The 21,970-nt window shown below is 39.4% G+C and overlaps 2 protein-coding genes across 2 annotated transcripts in view; both read left to right on the top strand.

Annotated features, from left to right (window-relative positions):
• LOC121680844 (myosin heavy chain, fast skeletal muscle-like) overlaps window positions 1-21,970 on the top strand; it is a 145,389-nt gene that overhangs the window by 13,415 nt on the left and 110,004 nt on the right. The window lies entirely within an intron of this gene.
• LOC121680932 (myosin heavy chain, fast skeletal muscle-like) lies at window positions 5,988-16,719 on the top strand. Its single transcript, XM_042060532.1, has 38 exons — window positions 5,988-6,203; window positions 6,311-6,454; window positions 6,541-6,697; window positions 6,799-6,826; window positions 7,181-7,301; window positions 7,390-7,482; window positions 7,853-7,916; window positions 8,001-8,099; window positions 8,179-8,282; window positions 8,364-8,502; window positions 8,922-9,040; window positions 9,200-9,349; window positions 9,444-9,614; window positions 9,704-10,004; window positions 10,156-10,229; window positions 10,315-10,402; window positions 10,491-10,608; window positions 10,707-10,830; window positions 10,933-11,069; window positions 11,368-11,623; window positions 11,735-11,977; window positions 12,070-12,246; window positions 12,336-12,481; window positions 12,593-12,683; window positions 12,762-13,151; window positions 13,306-13,551; window positions 13,647-13,843; window positions 13,957-14,140; window positions 14,283-14,448; window positions 14,601-14,725; window positions 14,815-15,123; window positions 15,246-15,449; window positions 15,546-15,671; window positions 15,754-15,924; window positions 16,016-16,120; window positions 16,202-16,297; window positions 16,392-16,523; window positions 16,615-16,719. The coding sequence occupies exons 1-38, from the start codon at window positions 6,000-6,002 to the stop codon at window positions 16,633-16,635; spliced, it is 5,820 nt and encodes a 1,939-aa protein (XP_041916466.1). The 5' UTR covers window positions 5,988-5,999; the 3' UTR covers window positions 16,636-16,719.

Raw genomic sequence — 21,970 nt, 5'->3', positions numbered from 1 at the left:
ATGTACTATCAGGTACTATCATTGTACTTGCATTATGTATTTGTGGGTACCTACATATAGTTGTTACATTGTAATACTGAGTGCTTTTACAAAACTTTGCCAATTTGCCTACATTTTCATCAGAGGCAAAGAGCTGACCTGAGACCTTCTGGATGGGGTAAATCTTGTCATGATAGATTTGATATACAAACAATTCTTAGCTCCAGTCAAGGCCTCGTTGTCTTGCTGCTACAACCTTGTTACTCTTTGATACAGTGAAATAAACCTATTAAGTGTACCAGTTAATTACTTACATGTACATATGACATGTACTGTATGTTATGTCTTCGATGTCTTGGGGATGGCCAAACCGCTAACCAATTCACTGCAGTGTCTAGCCGCCCAGATAGCAAAATCAGATAGCGGACCACTGCTGGTATACCGCCGGTGGCGTGCCACTTGTGGTCCGCCGTTGGACCACCATCTCTTTAAATTTAACTTGTCATGAATATTAAGAAAAGTTATTAAAATTATATATGGAGTATAACTGAACATAGTTATACTGAACGGACCGCCAGAGAATCGATGAGCAAAATGTCAGCGGACCGCTAGCTATGCCCCCAGTGGACCGACAGTGGTCCACCAGCCTCTTGCTATCTGGGCAGTGGCTACCACAAAGCGAGCTAATTGGGCTATCAACTAGTTCAAAAGTTTAAGTACTTAATGAAGATATACAGGGGTCTTTATACCTCAACTAAGTTGTTGTTGCCTATAAACAACAATTCATGTTCATAGAAACAACAAGGTCACTAAAACATGATATATTTCATATTGCAGCATGTAGCCTAAACGTTACCCTGACTAGTCTTACATTGCTAATGATTGACCTGTCAGCTACCTGAAAAGTTAGTGTTTAAACTAACATTTACAGTGGTCTACTGTACTCTCCAGGCTGGTAGATCTCATCTTTCATCAACAAAATCTTAAGTCAGAGTTGTACATTTTTAATGAGAAATACAAATATAAACACATCCCTGATGCTTCTCACATGTACTCTTTCTGTATGTTCTATACAATAAATAAAGTTTAAGTCTCAAAAATGTAGAGATTTTAGTCTATGGAAATACTTCTGAGGTGTATAATTTGGTGAAGTGTTAGTAGCAACACAAAGTATGACTGCAAGTGTGACTTTGGGGCTTTGCATACCACAAGCCTTGCGAACTGCGAACTTTGAGATACGTGAGCCTTGTAAGCTCCATGCCTTTCAAGCTCCGTTTCAAACAGAGCCCTTATCTGAGTTTGAGGTGCCTCCTGAATGGCTGAAAAATGGTGGGAGCGATTTCTAAAATGCCTAATATGGTCAGAGAGTCCAAATCTTTTCTAAAGAGACTCTATTGATAGCTTTGGGTATGTCTACTGTTAAATCACATTAAAACGGTTCACATTATTCTTAGAAATCCCAGTTTTATATTAGCCATACTTGCTTGGGGTATGAACAAGTTTTACTGGCAGATTATAAAATATGCTTAAATGAGTAACTGAAAGTGCTTTGAAAAGCTGCCATAAGGATCACTGGTGTGTCAGACACCCATGTCAGTGAAATGTGCACCTACAGTACGTACACTGCCCTGTCTGTTTGCCAACACAAACTATTTTGGACCTTGATATACTGTAGATGCCCCATTAATCATCTGGGGTCTGTAACCAAGCAATATCAATGTTTTTGTCATCTTCTGAACATTCATTGTACACAACCTCCCTTTTTGAAGCCAAGTCTGCATACTCTCCAGTCTGCTAGATCTTTCAGCAACATGAACAAACACTGTAAGCACCACTCATCTTAACTGGCTCCTTTCAGCTGAGTGAGAGTGCACATCTCATATATGGATCTGTCTTCAGATGTCAGCCTACCTAGACACTGCTGCTGTTTTCGACAGCTGCCACAAGGATCCCAGTCCTGTGAAGAGATCACCCAGCCCTGAGGAACGCACCTCAACACACTATCCACTATCTTCTGTTTTCCAGCATGTACTACAGTTGTGCATCAAAGATTGTGTATAAAATTGTAAGAAATACAAATACTTGTAAACACATTCCTGATGTTTTTACATAAGCTTGTTCTCTCTATGTTCTAAAAAAATATTTCAAGAATCTAGAGATATTAGTCCATGGAAATACCTCTGAGGGGTGATGATTTATTGAGATATTTCAAGTGCTCAGCTGGAAGCATAACAACATTCATTACCCATCATAAACTTAACGAGACGCCAAATAAACAAATCCAGCATTCTGAAAGTCAATGAATGTCAAAAGTAAAAATAGTCAGAATGAATTGAAGGTGGGAGGTAAAGTTTAAAGGAAATTATCACTGACTTGTCACAGTACACAAACCCCTTAAACAGTGATGGGCTCAGAAAAATAACTCCTTTAAAAGATGACTCCTGGTGGATTTAGGGGAAATAAATGGACAGATTTAGATTTACAAATATGACATAACCATCAACATATTTATTAAGGTATCTTGCAATTGCAAAGCATGAGAGGTTTCATTCAGATATCAGGGATTAATAACATAACCCATGGTATATAATTGAGGTGCCTAATTAAGATGTATATAGTGTCACTATTTGTATTTATATAGTGTCACAAGGTTAAGGAAGAATACATAAGAAAGTATTGCTTCTTATGACTTGTGATATCTACTTTTAAGCTTTGATTTCTTTACAGTTGTGTCTATTTTATACTTTTGGTAATGCAATGTGTCCAGGCATCTAGAGAGCTTACAACAACTTTGTCAATGAACACCATAAAACATCATAAAACTGCAGTGGACTTCACTTTTGAAATGCTGCCCTAATATTTACTTGTTTTATCAGTGCCTCTTGTGACACATGCTACATATATGAATACATGTGTGGTGGGCATAGAATACAGCACATTCATATCTGAAGGACATATTAATTACATGCCATGCATTTCAGGAAGCCCACAAATCTAAGGGAAACAACCTTTAGTAAACTTATATTTACAAACCACTGAGAACTCAGTCACCACACAAATTGACAAGCAAGCCCTCAGCCTCAGCTTGAATTTCCCCTTGGGGATCAATAAAGTATCTATCTATCTATCTATCTATCTATCTATATCGAAAAGTACAAATGGACAGACTTATGGGGCAGGCATTAGCCTTTAATTAGGTTTTTTGATTACAATTGCATTTGTATCACACAAAGTATAGGTCAACTGTTCTATACTATGTTGTTGTTGTAACATTGCTCAATGTGCCACATCTATTAACTTCTTATTCCATTTTTTTTCTGCTTATTTAAAAAAAGCCACATATTTTACTATAATGAGCATGTCCAGATATCAAATATTTTTTTCAACTTTCTAATTCTTATATATCCCATGAATAAATTGGTTAAAATACACACAAAGTAAATCATTTCACAAAGTGAGTCGCAAAACCTTTAAATAGATCCAAACACACCTTGCCTTATTAGAGCTCTGCTTAGTTGACAGAATGCAGCCAATATAAGGACCTGCTGGGAGTATGGGAGGACTGCAGGGGGGTTCCAGTGCACAGTAAGTCTTTCACAGACACAGAAAAGAGGTGGAAACTAATACACTTAAGATTACTACATTAAATATATGATATACTAATATCCTTGTCTTTGTATGTGTTTTATCATTTTTAGATACTCAACTGTGGAAATTTCATCTCTTTTGGGAGGAAAAGGTAAGGTACATCTAATTTACAGTACATGTGATTTATCTGAACACCTAAACGATTAAAACAAGCTACTTGCATTCTAGTGAAGTAAATCTTTTAGGGGGCATTTACTGATTATTGCTACTGTACAACACAGGTATACCTCTTTTCGAGGTCTTATTTGTATAGACATAATCAGTCTGCAGATTGTGTCCAATATGCCTATGTGTATGTGTGTATGTGTGTGTGTGTGTGTGGGGGGGGGGGGGTGCTCTGACCCAAAGGTTCATGGATTGATCTGGCAGCTGCAGTCTGCTGGTGTGGCATACATTTTTGAATGTCTGCTAGCACTATCTGTCTAATGACTGTTTGAATGATCAATTGACGTTGCATTGTCTGATCTGAACTAGCGGAGGGGGAACTGCTGCGCAAGTTTCGTGTGCGATAGGCCTACTTCTCAGACTTGCTCCCGCACAGTAGATTTCTAGGCCAGTCAATCCCTACCTTTATTTAGGACCTGAAATTAAAACGATATAGTTTACACCAGGTTATTTTGTTTATAATAGTAGGCTGATGTCTGATGGCCTATATTTTTTGCCTAAGTAGCTGGGCTTGAAGGGATGAAATATAACCAGCCGATGGGAGCCATGCGAACCTGGTCCCTCCAACAGTTTTGGGCTATATTGCCTCACTTGGTGTGGACTATTTTATCATACATTTGAACTGCATAGACTCTTAGTCCTTTTGAAGTGATATGACATTAAACTCTGGTAAATGTTGACTTAATTGCCAAGTTCTACAGGTGTCAAGAAATTGCCTGCGCATGGGTGGCCAGTCGCAAATTAATTTGAACGACTGGTCTAAAGGAAATTGATCAAACATTTAGGCTTCAATAGGATAATAAGGCTATGTCATGTTTAAACTTCATTGTGCAGCTTCATAGAGAGAGTGGAATTGAGCCTACCTGGTCTGATTTGATTAGGACCTCCTGGTACGCCCGCGGCCAATTGCGCAAGGTGCATTTAGAATTGTTAGGCTAAACTAACGAAAATGTTGGAGATCTTAACGGAGATCTTCTGGGTTTTTTTTAACGATATGTCTAAATTTCATCAGGCTATTAATAAGAAAGAAAAAAACAACCAACACGGATACAACCTGAGGCGAGAACAGTCATCCAATGCGTCAAATTGCGACAGAAAAAGGCTACTGAAAAAGTATTTGAACTAGTTGTTTTAGACAGAATTATTTCAATTATTGTGTTATAAAACAACATAAATATTCATTGAGAAAGGAGTAAATGAGTAAGATAACATTACTCGTTATGGCCTTGGATATACAAAACAGGACTGCCTAGATCTAGAGGGGCAGCCGTGGCCTACTGGTTAGCGCTTCGGACTTGTGACCGGAGGGTTGCCGGTTTGAACCCCGACCAGTAGAAAGCGGCTGAAGTGCCCTTGAGCAAGGCACCTAACCACTCACACTGCTCCCCGAGCGCCGCTGTTGTTGCAGGCAGCTCACTGTGCCGGGATTAGTGTGTGCTTCACCTGACTGTGTGTTCACTGTGTGCTGAGTGTGTTTCACTAATTCACGGATTGGGATAAATGCAGAGACCAAATTTCCCTCAAGGGATCAAAAGAGTATATATACTTATACTTATCTGCTGAAGTCACTATTTATGACTTTAAGGCCTTCACAATTAAAATAGCCCCACATCATCACATACCCTTCACCATATTTCACGATTGGCATGGAGTACTCCATAAGATCTCTCAGTGCAAATCAAACCAGCTATTAGGCTAACTGAAATAAAACCATACCGATCATATGATGAAGGGTATATGATGATGTGGGGCTAATTTAATTCCAAAGGCCAAGGGAACTTTATCAGGATTCATATCCTGGATCCATGAAATAACTGGCCTTTAGAAATAAAACGTCTGCCTGACTCTATTTAACATAGGTGTATGTATACGGCCCCTGTCTTTGAAGGAAGAACATTTATTAATATACGATACATTATTCATTCACAAAGAAAATTGGTGTCCTTAAAGATTTTTTATTAAGGCATTAAGATCAATTTTTCAAAATATTATTTTTTATTCCTCTTTTTAGTCAACATTAGCATACAGTATGTACAGGGTATGTAAACCTACAGTATGAGCTGATGAACTGTACATGTTTTGTCCACTAATGACTGTCAATCACTTTATTTACAGTACCGTGTCTGTACATGTCTGATTATGAAAACCATTGTATGTTGAAAACTGTCTGCTCTTCATGTTTATGATTAATGCAGTAACCAGCAACAATGGGGGACGGTGATATGGCTGCGTATGGCGCAGCTGCCATCTACCTTCGTAAGCCTGAGAGGGAGAGACTTGAGGCCCAAACCAGGCCCTTTGATGCAAAAACTGCTTGCTTTGTGGTTGATAAAGAGGAGTTGTACGTCAAGGGTACAATTAAAAAGAAGGAAGGTGGCAAAGTTGTTGTTGAAACGCTTGAAACCAAGGAGGTACTTTAGCAAGGCTGTTGAAATTGTTCTGAATTTAAAATTACATTTTCACAGAAAGTTTATTGAATACATCTCTTTGTTAAAGCTGTTTTCTACATTGGTTTTAGGAAAAGACAGTGAAGGAAGACGAAATCTTCCCCTTAAATCCTCCCAAATACGACAAAATTGAGGACATGGCCATGATGACCCACCTCAATGAAGCCTCTGTCCTGTATAACCTCAAAGAGCGTTATGCAGCATGGATGATCTATGTAAGCATTACACTTTTAAACAAATTAAGAAAATAAAATTCATTTGAAAAGCTGAAAAAACAATCTTCTTTATTTCTTCATTCTAGACCTACTCTGGACTTTTCTGTGTCACTGTGAACCCCTACAAGTGGCTCCCAGTATACGATCAGGAAGTGGTGGATGCCTACAGAGGCAAGAAGCGTGTGGAGGCCCCACCCCACATCTTCTCTGTCTCTGACAACGCATTTCAATTCATGCTCCAAGGTATGCTTTCAGTTTTAAATCAATCACTGAATAATACATTATATATTTGATTCATTTATGTAAAATGAACCATTCATGTCAATTTGTGTTTTGCCTCACAGACAGAGAGAATCAGTCTGTCCTGATCACGTAAGTGTCCATGCATCCCTTAAAACTTTTTACATTATTAAAAGGCTAAACCTTTACATTATCTTCTGTATACTCTTCTGTTACACTTTGTAACTGCACTGAGTTACAAATTCTGAATCTGCCTTGAAAATTATTCTGTCTTTTTAATTGTTGTTTCTTTTTTTATTATGATCTTTACTTTTTGAACTATTCTTTGACTATTGCCCTTCCATGCTTTTATTTGTTGTTACTGTTTGCTTTTGTTTACTGTATGTAAAGCACATTGAATGAGCTCTGTGTATGAAATGCGCTATATAAATAAACTTGACTTGTAATTGTGATGTAAAAAGTTGCAATATCTTCTGTTTAATACAGCGGAGAATCTGGTGCTGGCAAGACTGTAAACACCAAACGTGTCATCCAGTACTTTGCAACAATTGCAGTGTCTAGTGGGAAGAAGTCAGAGGCATCAGCCGGCAGCAGTGGAAAAATTAAGGTAGAGGACCCCTTACATATTTATAGGCTAATTATCACATAGCAACACAGACATTAACTTCAATAACAATATATCTATTGACTTGCAGGGCTCTCTTGAAGACCAGATTATTGCTGCCAACCCACTGCTGGAGGCTTATGGTAATGCCAAGACTGTGAGGAATGACAACTCTTCACGTTTTGTAAGTTTAGTTTCTAATCTAATCTCTTACATGTTTTTTTTTTGTTTTGATTTTAGATAGAATCGACGTTTTAGGGTTTTTCTTTAAAATCAAACGTATCATGCACTTTGTTTTATATCTATTAGCATGTCTTATGATAAACATCCTCCAATGTCTAAACATCTACACTATCATATTTTGCTTTTTGTGTTAGTAAAGGCAGTATTTATTGTTACTCTTAGATCTATTTCTGAATATTTGAATATTTATTGAATACTAATATTATATATTAATAATATTAAATACTGAATATTTTCCTCATGTGTAACCTGCTTTGGTTAAAGGTATGAGCTAAATGAATACATTTATGTCAAAATTTAATCTCAAACAGGGAAAATTCATCAGAATTCACTTTGCCACAACTGGAAAACTGGCTAGTGCTGATATTGAGACTTGTAAGTATAATTGTTCCCAGTAGAAATGTTCTTTTATTGCCTTCAATGTATCAAATGAAAATACATCCTTCCCTGCGTAAAAAGACCTGCTGGAGAAGTCTAGAGTGACATTCCAGCTTCCTGATGAGAGAGGCTACCACATCTTCTTCCAGATGATGACCAACCACAAGCCTGAAATTATAGGTAAGGTTAATAATTTTACCAAACGTTCAATCAATACATGTAATTCTGAATTTGTAAACTAATTTTTTAATCCCAACAGAAATGTCCCTCATCACATCCAACCCCTATGACTTCCCAATGTGCAGTCAGGGTCAGATCACTGTGGCGAGCATTAATGACAAAGAGGAGTTGGATGCCACAGATGTAAGCCTTCCAATAATGTGTTTTTCCCTCTTCAATTTCTTGAAGATAGCTTTAAAATAATCAAATAATTCACCATTCTAGGATGCCATTGACATCTTGGGTTTCACTGGAGAGGAGAAAGTCACCATTTATAAGCTGACTGGTGCTGTGCTCCATCATGGCAACATGGCGTTCAAACAGAAGCAGCGCGAGGAGCAGGCTGAGCCTGATGGCACTGAGAGTAGGTTACAACATTATACTGAATCAGTCAGTTCTAGTAATAACTACAAGGTACTCTTAGTTATTGAGGTAATTTTATTATGTTAAATTAAAGTTAAATACTGTATGACTGATATCTAGTAAACACATGCCTATCTGGAATATTCATGTATATTCATATTCTAAATTTCCCTCTGGATTAAGAAATTATCTATCTTCATTTAAAGACAAACATTTACAAATCAATGGTCACTCAGATACCTTTCTGTTTTTATGTGAGACATATAGCCTTTAACCTAACACTATCTCAACAAATGTTTTGATTTAGGGAGGAGATTGAGGTGGACAAACTTGTCCCAAATTTGTTTAGAGTGTGGAGTATGAAATTGGTTGCTATAAATTTCAAACCACCAAAATGCTTCACTGTTGCACTTTGTTAAGGTGCTGACAAAGTCGCATACCTCCTGGGCCTGAACTCCGCTGACATGCTGAAGGCTTTGTGCTACCCAAGAGTGAAAGTCGGAAATGAGTATGTCACCAAGGGTCAGACTGTGCCACAGGTATTATTTTAGTCACTAAAAAGTTCACTTAAGATCGCAAACCATTTGGAAATATTTGGACGGAATTACTAGTAGTAAACTGACCTGCTTTTATCTATAAGCATTTTACTTTTTGATCTCTGAGCATAGGATGACCACTGCTTGAATATTCTGTTTCAGGTCAATAACGCAGTGTCGGCCTTGTCCAAGTCCATCTATGAGAGGATGTTCTTGTGGATGGTCATCCGTATAAACCAGATGCTGGACACTAAACAGCCAAGGCAGTTCTATATCGGTGTGCTGGATATTGCTGGCTTTGAGATTTTTGATGTAAGCATAAGTTAACACCATTTTTCACTCACACCACAATGTAGAATAATTTCAGTAGGGGGCATTCATATTACAAACTATTTTTCAATCACAGTACAACAGCATGGAACAGCTGTGCATCAACTTCACCAATGAGAAACTGCAACAGTTCTTCAACCACACCATGTTCGTTCTGGAGCAAGAGGAGTACAAGAAAGATGGCATTGTATGGGATTTCATTGACTTCGGCATGGACTTAGCCGCTTGCATTGAGCTCATTGAGAAGGTCAGTTTTAATCAGTCAAATGAGCCTGGTGCTAGATTTGTATTGTTTTATAATATTCACTTTTAAAACTAAGCTCATTTTTCCAACAGCCTATGGGAATCTTTGCCATTCTTGAAGAGGAGTGCATGTTCCCCAAGGCCTCTGACACCACTTTCAAGAACAAGCTGTATGACCAGCATCTTGGCAAAAATAAGGCCTTTGAGAAGCCCAAGCCTGCTAAAGGCAAGGCTGAGGCCCACTTCTCCCTGGTGCATTATGCCGGCACTGTGGACTACAATGTTTCTGGGTGGCTGGACAAGAACAAGGATCCACTGAACGATTCTGTTATACAGCTGTACCAGAAGTCGGGAGTTAAACTCCTGCCTGTCCTGTACCCACCTGTTGTTGAAGGTAACAAAAATCTACATAAGCCAATACAGGAATAGGCTCAACAGTGTATTGAATTCTTACTTCCAGGACTATTGAGCTCTATATCCAGTCTATAAACTTTCTGTGCATGTTACTCAACTGTCAATTTTTTCACCTGTTTGTATTTCAACAGAGCCTGCTGGTGGCGCTAAGAAGGGTGGTAAGAAGAAGGGTGGCTCCATGCAAACAGTGTCATCACAGTTCAGGGTATGTATATTAAACCAATAACAAACACATCAATCATCCTAAAGAAAGGTGAGGGGATGTTTTAATAGCTTTCTTATCCCAACAGGAGAACTTGGGCAAACTGATGACCAACTTGAGGAGCACCCATCCCCACTTTGTGCGTTGTCTGATTCCAAATGAAATTAAGAAACCAGGTAAAGGGCATTTGGTAGTCAATAAAGATGTGTGTATTATTCATGTATTACATTGAGAATAGAAGATCTCATGACATGTATTTCACAGGTTATATGCAGAACTTCCTGGTCATCCACCAGCTCAGGTGCAATGGTGTGCTGGAGGGTATCAGAATCTGCAGAAAGGGTTTCCCAAGCAGAATCCTCTATGCTGACTTCAAGCAGAGGTAGAGTAGAAAGCCAATGAAGTATTACATATATTCAATACTGCCCTGTAGAGACGGAAAAGTAATGCTCCATATGAACATTTATTTATTCTATCCAGATACAAAGTGCTGAATGCCAGTGTCATCCCTGACGGCCAGTTCATTGATAACAAGAAGGCTTCTGAGAAGCTTTTGGGATCTATTGATGTTGATCACACGCAATACATGTTTGGACACACAAAGGTAGATAGGTTTCATGCAATCTATTATCTATATCTCATGAGTAAACTAAAGCACAGCTTTTTCTGTGTCAAATAGATGCTTATATTTTCATTCATCCCTCAGGTGTTCTTCAAAGCTGGTCTGCTGGGTGACCTTGAGGAGATGCGAGATGAAAAACTGGCTTCCCTGGTCACAATGACTCAGGCTCTCTGCCGTGCATACCTGATGAGGAAGGAGTTTGTCAAGATGATGGAAAGGAGGTAATGTATGATGTATTTGGTGTAATCATGTTAAAAAATAATCTGACATGAAATATAGCATCACAGTTTTTTTTTAATTCACTGTAATAGGTTTGGTTAAAAGAATAATGAGTCTCTTATAAATTGTTAATGGAAATATAACATAAGGCATCATTTTCTGAATTTGGAAAGCTATAACTAAGATCATTCCCATTCCCATCTTTAATACAAACGTAAGTGTATCAAAGATGGGACTGGTCACTGTCATTATTTGACAATCAACTGACCCAGGTGTTTTCAAACCATTTACCTTTTACAGAGAAGCAATCTTCACCATCCAGTACAATATACGGTCATTCATGAGTGTCAAGACCTGGCCATGGATGAAGGTTTACTACAAGATCAAGCCTCTGCTGCAGAGTGCTGAAACTGAAAAGGAATTGGCCAACCTGAAGGAGGAGCATGGAAAACTCAAAGAAGTCCATGCCAAGGTAGAGGCCAGGAAGAAGGAGCTTGAGGAGAAGATGGTGTCTCTGGTGCAAGAGAGAAATGACCTGGCGCTGCAAGTGGCATCTGTAAGTGTATATTGTACCATTTCAATATTCACAATCATACCACTACCCAGTTTCAGCATTGTGTTTTCAATACAAATCAGATGTCATGCTTCCATCTTATATTTACAATAGGGAAATGAGGGTCTCAATGATGCTGAGGAGAGGTGTGAGGGTCTCATCAAAAGTAAGATCCAGCTTGAGGCCAAACTCAAAGAGACAACCGAAAGATTGGAGGATGAAGAGGAAATCAATGCTGAGCTGACTGCCAAGAAGAGGAAATTGGAGGATGAGTGCTCTGAGCTCAAGAAGGACATTGATGATTTGGAGCTGACTTTGGCCAAAGTGGAGAAGGAGAAACATGCCACCGAGAACAAGGTTTGCATTCTTAAAAAAACAGAATACTGTGTATGTGCCAAGAAGTCTTTATAAAGTTCAATAGATACTGATATAAAACTTTCTATGTGCAGGTCAAGAACCTGACAGAGGAGATGGCCGCTCAGGATGAGTCCATTGGTAAGCTGACAAAGGAGAAGAAAGCCCTCCAAGAGGCACACCAGCAGACTCTTGATGATCTTCAGGCAGAGGAAGACAAAGTCAACACTCTGACTAAGGCCAAGACTAAGCTTGAACAACAAGTGGATGATGTGAGTTTACAACCTGAGAGTTAAAAGAAATGTATGGACATCATTGTGCCACTTAAATACTTAAATACTTAATGTTACTCAATCTGCAGCTTGAAGGTTCCCTGGAGCAAGAAAAGAAGCTCCGTATGGACCTTGAGAGAACTAAGAGAAAGCTTGAGGGTGACCTGAAGTTGTCCCAGGAGAACATCATGGATCTGGAGAATGACAAGCAGCAGTCTGAGGAGAAGCTGAAGAAGTAATGAAGAATTCCAATTAGCAACACTATATGCAAACTTTAAATCATAATAGCACTCAACCCTTTTCTGTAACTAGCCATTGACAATTATTTCACTTTACTATGACACAGGAAGGACTTTGAAACAAGCCAACTTCTTAGCAAGATTGAGGATGAACAATCCTTGGGTGCTCAGCTTCAGAAGAAGATCAAGGAGCTTCAGGTTTGTTTTACATAAATACTGCTTTTATTCTTTGTCTGATCTTTTTAAATCTCACTAATCCTTTACAAAAACCAACAGGCCCGCATTGAGGAACTGGAGGAAGAGATTGAGGCTGAACGTGCAGCTCGTGCCAAGGTTGAGAAGCAGAGAGCTGATCTCTCCAGGGAACTTGAGGAGATCAGTGAGAGGCTTGAGGAGGCTGGTGGTGCCACTGCTGCTCAAATTGAGATGAACAAGAAGCGTGAGGCTGAGTTCCAGAAGCTGCGCCGTGACCTTGAGGAGTCCACCCTGCAGCATGAAGCCACTGCTGCAGCTCTCCGCAAGAAGCAGGCAGACAGTGTGGCTGAGCTGGGAGAGCAGATTGACAACCTCCAGCGTGTCAAGCAAAAGCTTGAGAAGGAGAAGAGTGAATTCAAGATGGAGATTGACGACCTCTCCAGCAATATGGAGGCTGTTGCTAAGACTAAGGTAAATGATATGTATGCAAGTAGCAAAGGTTAGCATATGAATACCTCAAATCTAAATCTATTGTACACAGTTACAGTGTCACAGTATCTGTTATCATTCATCTTTCCAGAATCTCTGACTACAATTTGGTCTCATTATTATTGTTCACTAACAGTCCAACCTGGAGAAGATGTGCCGCACCCTTGAGGACCAACTGGGTGAAGTCAAGGCCAAGAGCGATGAGAGTGCTCGCCAGAACAATGACCTCAGTGCTCAGAAAGCAAGACTTCAGACTGAAAATGGAGAGCTTGGCCGCCAGGTTGAGGAGAAAGATGCTCTTGTGTCTCAGCTGACCAGAAGCAAACAGGCCTTCACTCAGCAAATTGAGGAGCTGAAGAGACTGAATGAAGAGGAAATCAAGGTACTGATATACTGTGCATGAAATAAAAACAATTGTAGTATGTGGATCATTTTATGTGAAAGGTTTTATAAACATCCTTACTTGGTAACAAACAGGCCAAGAATGCCCTGGCCCATGCTGTTCAGTCTGCACGCCATGACTGTGACCTCCTGAGGGAGCAGTTTGAGGAAGAGCAGGAGGCTAAAGCTGAACTGCAGCGTGGCATGTCCAAGGCCAACAGCGAGGTTGCTCAGTGGAGGACCAAGTATGAAACTGATGCCATCCAGCGCACTGAAGAGCTTGAGGAGTCCAAGTATGTACCAAACATGCACAGAAACAAATAGAATGGCAATGTGAATTATTATATTTTGTACTAAAACCAAGGTAACTATGAAGTAATCTAATCTGAATATAATGCTTTATCAGGAAAAAACTTGCCCAGCGTCTGCAGGAGGCTGAGGAGCAAATTGAGGCTATCAACTCCAAGTGTGCATCTCTGGACAAGACCAAACAGAGACTCCAGGGTGAGGTTGAGGACCTCATGATTGATGTAGAAAGAGCCAACGCTCTGGCTGCCAATCTTGACAAGAAGCAGAGGAACTTTGACAAGGTAATACCTCCAAAGCACTGTTTAGATATGGACATTTAGGTAAAACAAAATAATCTCAGAGAAATATTTGTACATGTACAATGAGATGTTGGTAACAGTGTATTTGATGTGAATGATCAAAGATACAAACTACTTTTCAAAGGTTCTGGCAGAGTGGAAGCAGAAGTACGAGGAGGGTCAGGCTGAGCTGGAGGGTGCCCAGAAAGAGGCCCGTTCTCTCAGCACTGAGCTGTTCAAGATGAAGAACTCCTATGAGGAGGCTCTTGACCAGTTGGAAACTCTGAAGAGGGAAAACAAGAACCTCCAACGTAAGTCAAGATGATCATGAAATACTTCCCAATCAAACCATGTCAAGAGAAACTAAGATATATATGTTCTGGTATTAAAACAAAAAAAACAATGGCATATTGAGAGGGATTGACTTTGTGTTAAATTAAGTCTTCTAAATGTATTTCTGCAGAGGAGATCTCGGACCTGACTGAGCAGCTGGGTGAGACTGGAAAGAGCATTCATGAGCTGGAGAAGGCCAAGAAGACAGTTGAGACTGAGAAGGCTGAGATTCAGACTGCTCTTGAAGAAGCTGAGGTAGAAATCCAGGCTGGCATTATTAAAAACAAGTGACTTTTCAGAAAGTAAAAAAATAATAATTTTAAATCCTTCATTTTCTCATTTAGGGAACTCTTGAGCATGAGGAGTCCAAGATTCTTCGTGTCCAGCTTGAGCTGAACCAGGTCAAGGGTGAGGTTGACAGGAAACTTGCAGAGAAGGATGAGGAGATGGAGCAGATCAAGAGGAACAGCCAGAGGGTGATTGACTCCATGCAGAGCACTCTGGATGCTGAGGTCAGGAGCAGGAATGATGCCCTGAGAATCAAGAAGAAAATGGAGGGAGACCTCAATGAGATGGAGGTTCAGCTGAGCCATGCTAACCGCCAGGCTGCTGAGTCCCAGAAACACCTAAGGACCATTCAGGGTCAGCTCAAGGTCAGCCATAACAGAACCTTGTAACTTATTACTTTACATGTATTTTCTTATTTGGCCACCAAACATTATGGCAACAAGGCTTCATATATTGAGGTAGTGTACATACTTTTTAAAACCTCCAGGATGCCCAGTTGCACCTTGATGATGCTGTTCGAGGACAGGAAGACATGCAGGAGCAGGCTGCCATGGTGGAGCGCAGGAACGGCCTGATGGTGGCTGAGATTGAGGAGCTCAGGGCTGCCCTGGAGCAGACAGAGAGAGGCCGCAAAGTGGCTGAACAGGAGCTTGTTGATGCCAGTGAGCGTGTTGGCCTCTTGCACTCCCAGGTAAAAAAATAACACAAGTTGTCACAAATTGATGTTTTAAACAAACTGTTCCAGCATTAAAAATTGCATCTGAGGTTGTCTGTTTCTCCAAATTAGAACACAAGTCTGATTAACACCAAGAAGAAGCTTGAGGCTGACCTGGTTCAGGTCCAGAGTGAGGTTGATGACATCGTCCAGGAGGCTAGAAATGCTGAGGACAAGGCCAAGAAAGCTATCACTGATGTATGTTTTTTTCTTCAGAACCGGAGCATTATATTCAGAAGTACCTATACATCTATTTAAAATACACAATTTTATCATCTAGGCTGCAATGATGGCAGAGGAGTTGAAGAAAGAGCAGGACACCAGTTCTCATCTGGAGAGGATGAAGAAGAACCTGGAGGTCACTGTGAAGGATCTGCAGCACCGCCTGGATGAGGCTGAGAATCTGGCCATGAAGGGTGGCAAGAAACAACTCCAGAAACTGGAGTCCAGGGTAGGCAGCCAAATATGATTATGAAAACATATGTTTAACTCATAGCTACAAAAGGTTCAGTGCCTGAAATTGCAACATTTTCCATGTTAAGGTTCGTGAGCTAGAGGGTGAGGTCGAGGCTGAACAGAGACGAGGTGTTGATGCAGTCAAGGGAGTCCGCAAATACGAGAGGAGGGTGAAGGAGCTCACCTACCAGGTAAGAAATCTCTCCACTTTGTGTACAAATGCATGCAAAATCAAAGAATATTCTCTTTCTTGACACACTTTTTCTTTTCAGACTGAAGAGGACAAGAAGAACATCAACAGACTCCAGGATCTGGTTGACAAGCTGCAGCTGAAGGTCAAGGCCTACAAGAGACAGTCCGAGGAAGCTGTGAGTCATTTTTGTTTAGGCTACAGAGGTTTGCATCTCATGGTACATTGAATGTTTCTTTGCATTAATTGCACTACAATTTCATATCAAACAGGAGGAGCAGGCCAACACCCACCTGTCCAAGTTCAGGAAGGTGCAGCATGAGCTGGAGGAGGCTGAGGAGCGTGCTGACATTGCTGAGTCTCAGGTCAACAAGCTGAGGGCCAAGAGCCGTGATGGTGGCAAGGTATGATAATGTTTCTCATATATTTATTAAAGATTGATCGTTTTTTGGTGTCTAGTGAACTTGATTTTTTTTGTATTGTTTCTTTTTAAAGGGCAAAGAGGCTGCTGAGTAAACCATCTGATTCCATGTTAATTTCATTTGGATGAATAATTCTGTAACAATGCACACTACCAAATAAAATATTTGCGTATTCAAATATTTTGTCATGTCTTTTTTAATGCCATCAACTTTGCTACATCAAAAAGTATAACACTGCAACAGAAAATACATACAACTCTTATAATCCATCCATGATGCCAAGGAGTATAAATACCAATTATTCTCATTTGTTGCTTTAACAGTAGGATATTAAGTGAATTGTTTTATTTGCATGGAAAATGTAAAGAAAATGTAGGGAGTTATTTATAATTTGGCCGGGATTATTTCACTTACCTATCCCAGAACCCCCCCCGCCCCCCACACACATACACACAAACACTTATAAAAAGCTTGATACGCCAGCTAGCTAATGAAAAATAAGTTGAAATATGGTAACACTTTATTTTAATGTGTCACTGTTACAGTGTACCTACCTAATTAGGTACAGTGGTACAACCTGTGTAACAGGATGTACTATCAGGTACTATCATTGTACTTGCATTATGTATTTGTGGGTACCTACATATAGTTGTTACATTGTAATACTGAGTGCTTTTACAAAACTTTGCCAATTTGCCTACATTTTCATCAGAGGCAAAGAGCTGACCTGAGACCTTCTGGATGGGGTAAATCTTGTCATGATAGATTTGATATACAAACAATTCTTAGCTCCAGTCAAGGCCTCGTTGTCTTGCTGCTACAACCTTGTTACTCTTTGATACAGTGAAATAAACCTATTAAGTGTACCAGTTAATTACTTACATGTACATATGACATGTACTGTATGTTATGTCTTCGATGTCTTGGGGATGGCCAAACCGCTAACCAATTCACTGCAGTGTCTAGCCGCCCAGATAGCAAAATCAGATAGCGGACCACTGCTGGTATACCGCCGGTGGCGTGCCACTTGTGGTCCGCCGTTGGACCACCATCTCTTTAAATTTAACTTGTCATGAATATTAAGAAAAGTTATTAAAATTATATATGGAGTATAACTGAACATAGTTATACTGAACGGACCGCCAGAGAATCGATGAGCAAAATGTCAGCGGACCGCTAGCTATGCCCCCAGTGGACCGACAGTGGTCCACCAGCCTCTTGCTATCTGGGCAGTGGCTACCACAAAGCGAGCTAATTGGGCTATCAACTAGTTCAAAAGTTTAAGTACTTAATGAAGATATACAGGGGTCTTTATACCTCAACTAAGTTGTTGTTGCCTATAAACAACAATTCATGTTCATAGAAACAACAAGGTCACTAAAACATGATATATTTCATATTGCAGCATGTAGCCTAAACGTTACCCTGACTAGTCTTACATTGCTAATGATTGACCTGTCAGCTACCTGAAAAGTTAGTGTTTAAACTAACATTTACAGTGGTCTACTGTACTCTCCAGGCTGGTAGATCTCATCTTTCATCAACAAAATCTTAAGTCAGAGTTGTACATTTTTAATGAGAAATACAAATATAAACACATCCCTGATGCTTCTCACATGTACTCTTTCTGTATGTTCTATACAATAAATAAAGTTTAAGTCTCAAAAATGTAGAGATTTTAGTCTATGGAAATACTTCTGAGGTGTATAATTTGGTGAAGTGTTAGTAGCAACACAAAGTATGACTGCAAGTGTGACTTTGGGGCTTTGCATACCACAAGCCTTGCGAACTGCGAACTTTGAGATACGTGAGCCTTGTAAGCTCCATGCCTTTCAAGCTCCGTTTCAAACAGAGCCCTTATCTGAGTTTGAGGTGCCTCCTGAATGGCTGAAAAATGGTGGGAGCGATTTCTAAAATGCCTAATATGGTCAGAGAGTCCAAATCTTTTCTAAAGAGACTCTATTGATAGCTTTGGGTATGTCTACTGTTAAATCACATTAAAACGGTTCACATTATTCTTAGAAATCCCAGTTTTATATTAGCCATACTTGCTTGGGGTATGAACAAGTTTTACTGGCAGATTATAAAATATGCTTAAATGAGTAACTGAAAGTGCTTTGAAAAGCTGCCATAAGGATCACTGGTGTGTCAGACACCCATGTCAGTGAAATGTGCACCTACAGTACGTACACTGCCCTGTCTGTTTGCCAACACAAACTATTTTGGACCTTGATATACTGTAGATGCCCCATTAATCATCTGGGGTCTGTAACCAAGCAATATCAATGTTTTTGTCATCTTCTGAACATTCATTGTACACAACCTCCCTTTTTGAAGCCAAGTCTGCATACTCTCCAGTCTGCTAGATCTTTCAGCAACATGAACAAACACTGTAAGCACCACTCATCTTAACTGGCTCCTTTCAGCTGAGTGAGAGTGCACATCTCATATATGGATCTGTCTTCAGATGTCAGCCTACCTAGACACTGCTGCTGTTTTCGACAGCTGCCACAAGGATCCCAGTCCTGTGAAGAGATCACCCAGCCCTGAGGAACGCACCTCAACACACTATCCACTATCTTCTGTTTTCCAGCATGTACTACAGTTGTGCATCAAAGATTGTGTATAAAATTGTAAGAAATACAAATACTTGTAAACACATTCCTGATGTTTTTACATAAGCTTGTTCTCTCTATGTTCTAAAAAAATATTTCAAGAATCTAGAGATATTAGTCCATGGAAATACCTCTGAGGGGTGATGATTTATTGAGATATTTCAAGTGCTCAGCTGGAAGCATAACAACATTCATTACCCATCATAAACTTAACGAGACGCCAAATAAACAAATCCAGCATTCTGAAAGTCAATGAATGTCAAAAGTAAAAATAGTCAGAATGAATTGAAGGTGGGAGGTAAAGTTTAAAGGAAATTATCACTGACTTGTCACAGTACACAAACCCCTTAAACAGTGATGGGCTCAGAAAAATAACTCCTTTAAAAGATGACTCCTGGTGGATTTAGGGGAAATAAATGGACAGATTTAGATTTACAAATATGACATAACCATCAACATATTTATTAAGGTATCTTGCAATTGCAAAGCATGAGAGGTTTCATTCAGATATCAGGGATTAATAACATAACCCATGGTATATAATTGAGGTGCCTAATTAAGATGTATATAGTGTCACTATTTGTATTTATATAGTGTCACAAGGTTAAGGAAGAATACATAAGAAAGTATTGCTTCTTATGACTTGTGATATCTACTTTTAAGCTTTGATTTCTTTACAGTTGTGTCTATTTTATACTTTTGGTAATGCAATGTGTCCAGGCATCTAGAGAGCTTACAACAACTTTGTCAATGAACACCATAAAACATCATAAAACTGCAGTGGACTTCACTTTTGAAATGCTGCCCTAATATTTACTTGTTTTATCAGTGCCTCTTGTGACACATGCTACATATATGAATACATGTGTGGTGGGCATAGAATACAGCACATTCATATCTGAAGGACATATTAATTACATGCCATGCATTTCAGGAAGCCCACAAATCTAAGGGAAACAACCTTTAGTAAACTTATATTTACAAACCACTGAGAACTCAGTCACCACACAAATTGACAAGCAAGCCCTCAGCCTCAGCTTGAATTTCCCCTTGGGGATCAATAAAGTATCTATCTATCTATCTATCTATCTATCTATATCGAAAAGTACAAATGGACAGACTTATGGGGCAGGCATTAGCCTTTAATTAGGTTTTTTGATTACAATTGCATTTGTATCACACAAAGTATAGGTCAACTGTTCTATACTATGTTGTTGTTGTAACATTGCTCAATGTGCCACATCTATTAACTTCTTATTCCATTTTTTTTCTGCTTATTTAAAAAAAGCCACATATTTTACTATAATGAGCATGTCCAGATATCAAATATTTTTTTCAACTTTCTAATTCTTATATATCCCATGAATAAATTGGTTAAAATACACACAAAGTAAATCATTTCACAAAGTGAGTCGCAAAACCTTTAAATAGATCCAAACACACCTTGCCTTATTAGAGCTCTGCTTAGTTGACAGAATGCAGCCAATATAAGGACCTGCTGGGAGTATGGGAGGACTGCAGGGGGGTTCCAGTGCACAGTAAGTCTTTCACAGACACAGAAAAGAGGTGGAAACTAATACACTTAAGATTACTACATTAAATATATGATATACTAATATCCTTGTCTTTGTATGTGTTTTATCATTTTTAGATACTCAACTGTGGAAATTTCATCTCTTTTGGGAGGAAAAGGTAAGGTACATCTAATTTACAGTACATGTGATTTATCTGAACACCTAAACGATTAAAACAAGCTACTTGCATTCTAGTGAAGTAAATCTTTTAGGGGGCATTTACTGATTATTGCTACTGTACAACACAGGTATACCTCTTTTCGAGGTCTTATTTGTATAGACATAATCAGTCTGCAGATTGTGTCCAATATGCCTATGTGTATGTGTGTATGTGTGTGTGTGTGTGTGTGTGGGGGGGGGGGGTGCTCTGACCCAAAGGTTCATGGATTGATCTGGCAGCTGCAGTCTGCTGGTGTGGCATACATTTTTGAATGTCTGCTAGCACTATCTGTCTAATGACTGTTTGAATGATCAATTGACGTTGCATTGTCTGATCTGAACTAGCGGAGGGGGAACTGCTGCGCAAGTTTCGTGTGCGATAGGCCTACTTCTCAGACTTGCTCCCGCACAGTAGATTTCTAGGCCAGTCAATCCCTACCTTTATTTAGGACCTGAAATTAAAACGATATAGTTTACACCAGGTTATTTTGTTTATAATAGTAGGCTGATGTCTGATGGCCTATATTTTTTGCCTAAGTAGCTGGGCTTGAAGGGATGAAATATAACCAGCCGATGGGAGCCATGCGAACCTGGTCCCTCCAACAGTTTTGGGCTATATTGCCTCACTTGGTGTGGACTATTTTATCATACATTTGAACTGCATAGACTCTTAGTCCTTTTGAAGTGATATGACATTAAACTCTGGTAAATGTTGACTTAATTGCCAAGTTCTACAGGTGTCAAGAAATTGCCTGCGCATGGGTGGCCAGTCGCAAATTAATTTGAACGACTGGTCTAAAGGAAATTGATCAAACATTTAGGCTTCAATAGGATAATAAGGCTATGTCATGTTTAAACTTCATTGTGCAGCTTCATAGAGAGAGTGGAATTGAGCCTACCTGGTCTGATTTGATTAGGACCTCCTGGTACGCCAGCGGCCAATTGCGCAAGGTGCATTTAGAATTGTTAGGCTAAACTAACGAGAATGTTGGAGATCTTAACGGAGATCTTCTGGGTTTTTTTAACGATATGTCTAAATTTCATCAGGCTATTAATAAGAAAGAAAAAAACAACCAACACG

This window comes from Alosa sapidissima, chromosome 13 (genome assembly GCF_018492685.1).
Source record: "Alosa sapidissima isolate fAloSap1 chromosome 13, fAloSap1.pri, whole genome shotgun sequence".
In the NCBI taxonomy this organism is placed as follows: domain Eukaryota; kingdom Metazoa; phylum Chordata; class Actinopteri; order Clupeiformes; family Clupeidae; genus Alosa; species Alosa sapidissima.
Note: the sequence above shows the minus strand (reverse complement) of the source record. Positions and strands in the feature narration are given on the sequence as shown.

Excerpts from the sequence above, each read along its gene's own strand:
- LOC121680932 (XM_042060532.1), top strand. The coding sequence starts at position 6,000 with ATGGGGGACGGTGATATGGCTGCGTATGGCGCAGCTGCCATCTACCTT. Across the intron at positions 10,403-10,490 it reads AAATGAAATTAAGAAACCAG|GTTATATGCAGAACTTCCTG; the intron begins GTAAAGGGCATT and ends TGTATTTCACAG. Across the intron at positions 10,831-10,932 it reads ACATGTTTGGACACACAAAG|GTGTTCTTCAAAGCTGGTCT; the intron begins GTAGATAGGTTT and ends TTCATCCCTCAG.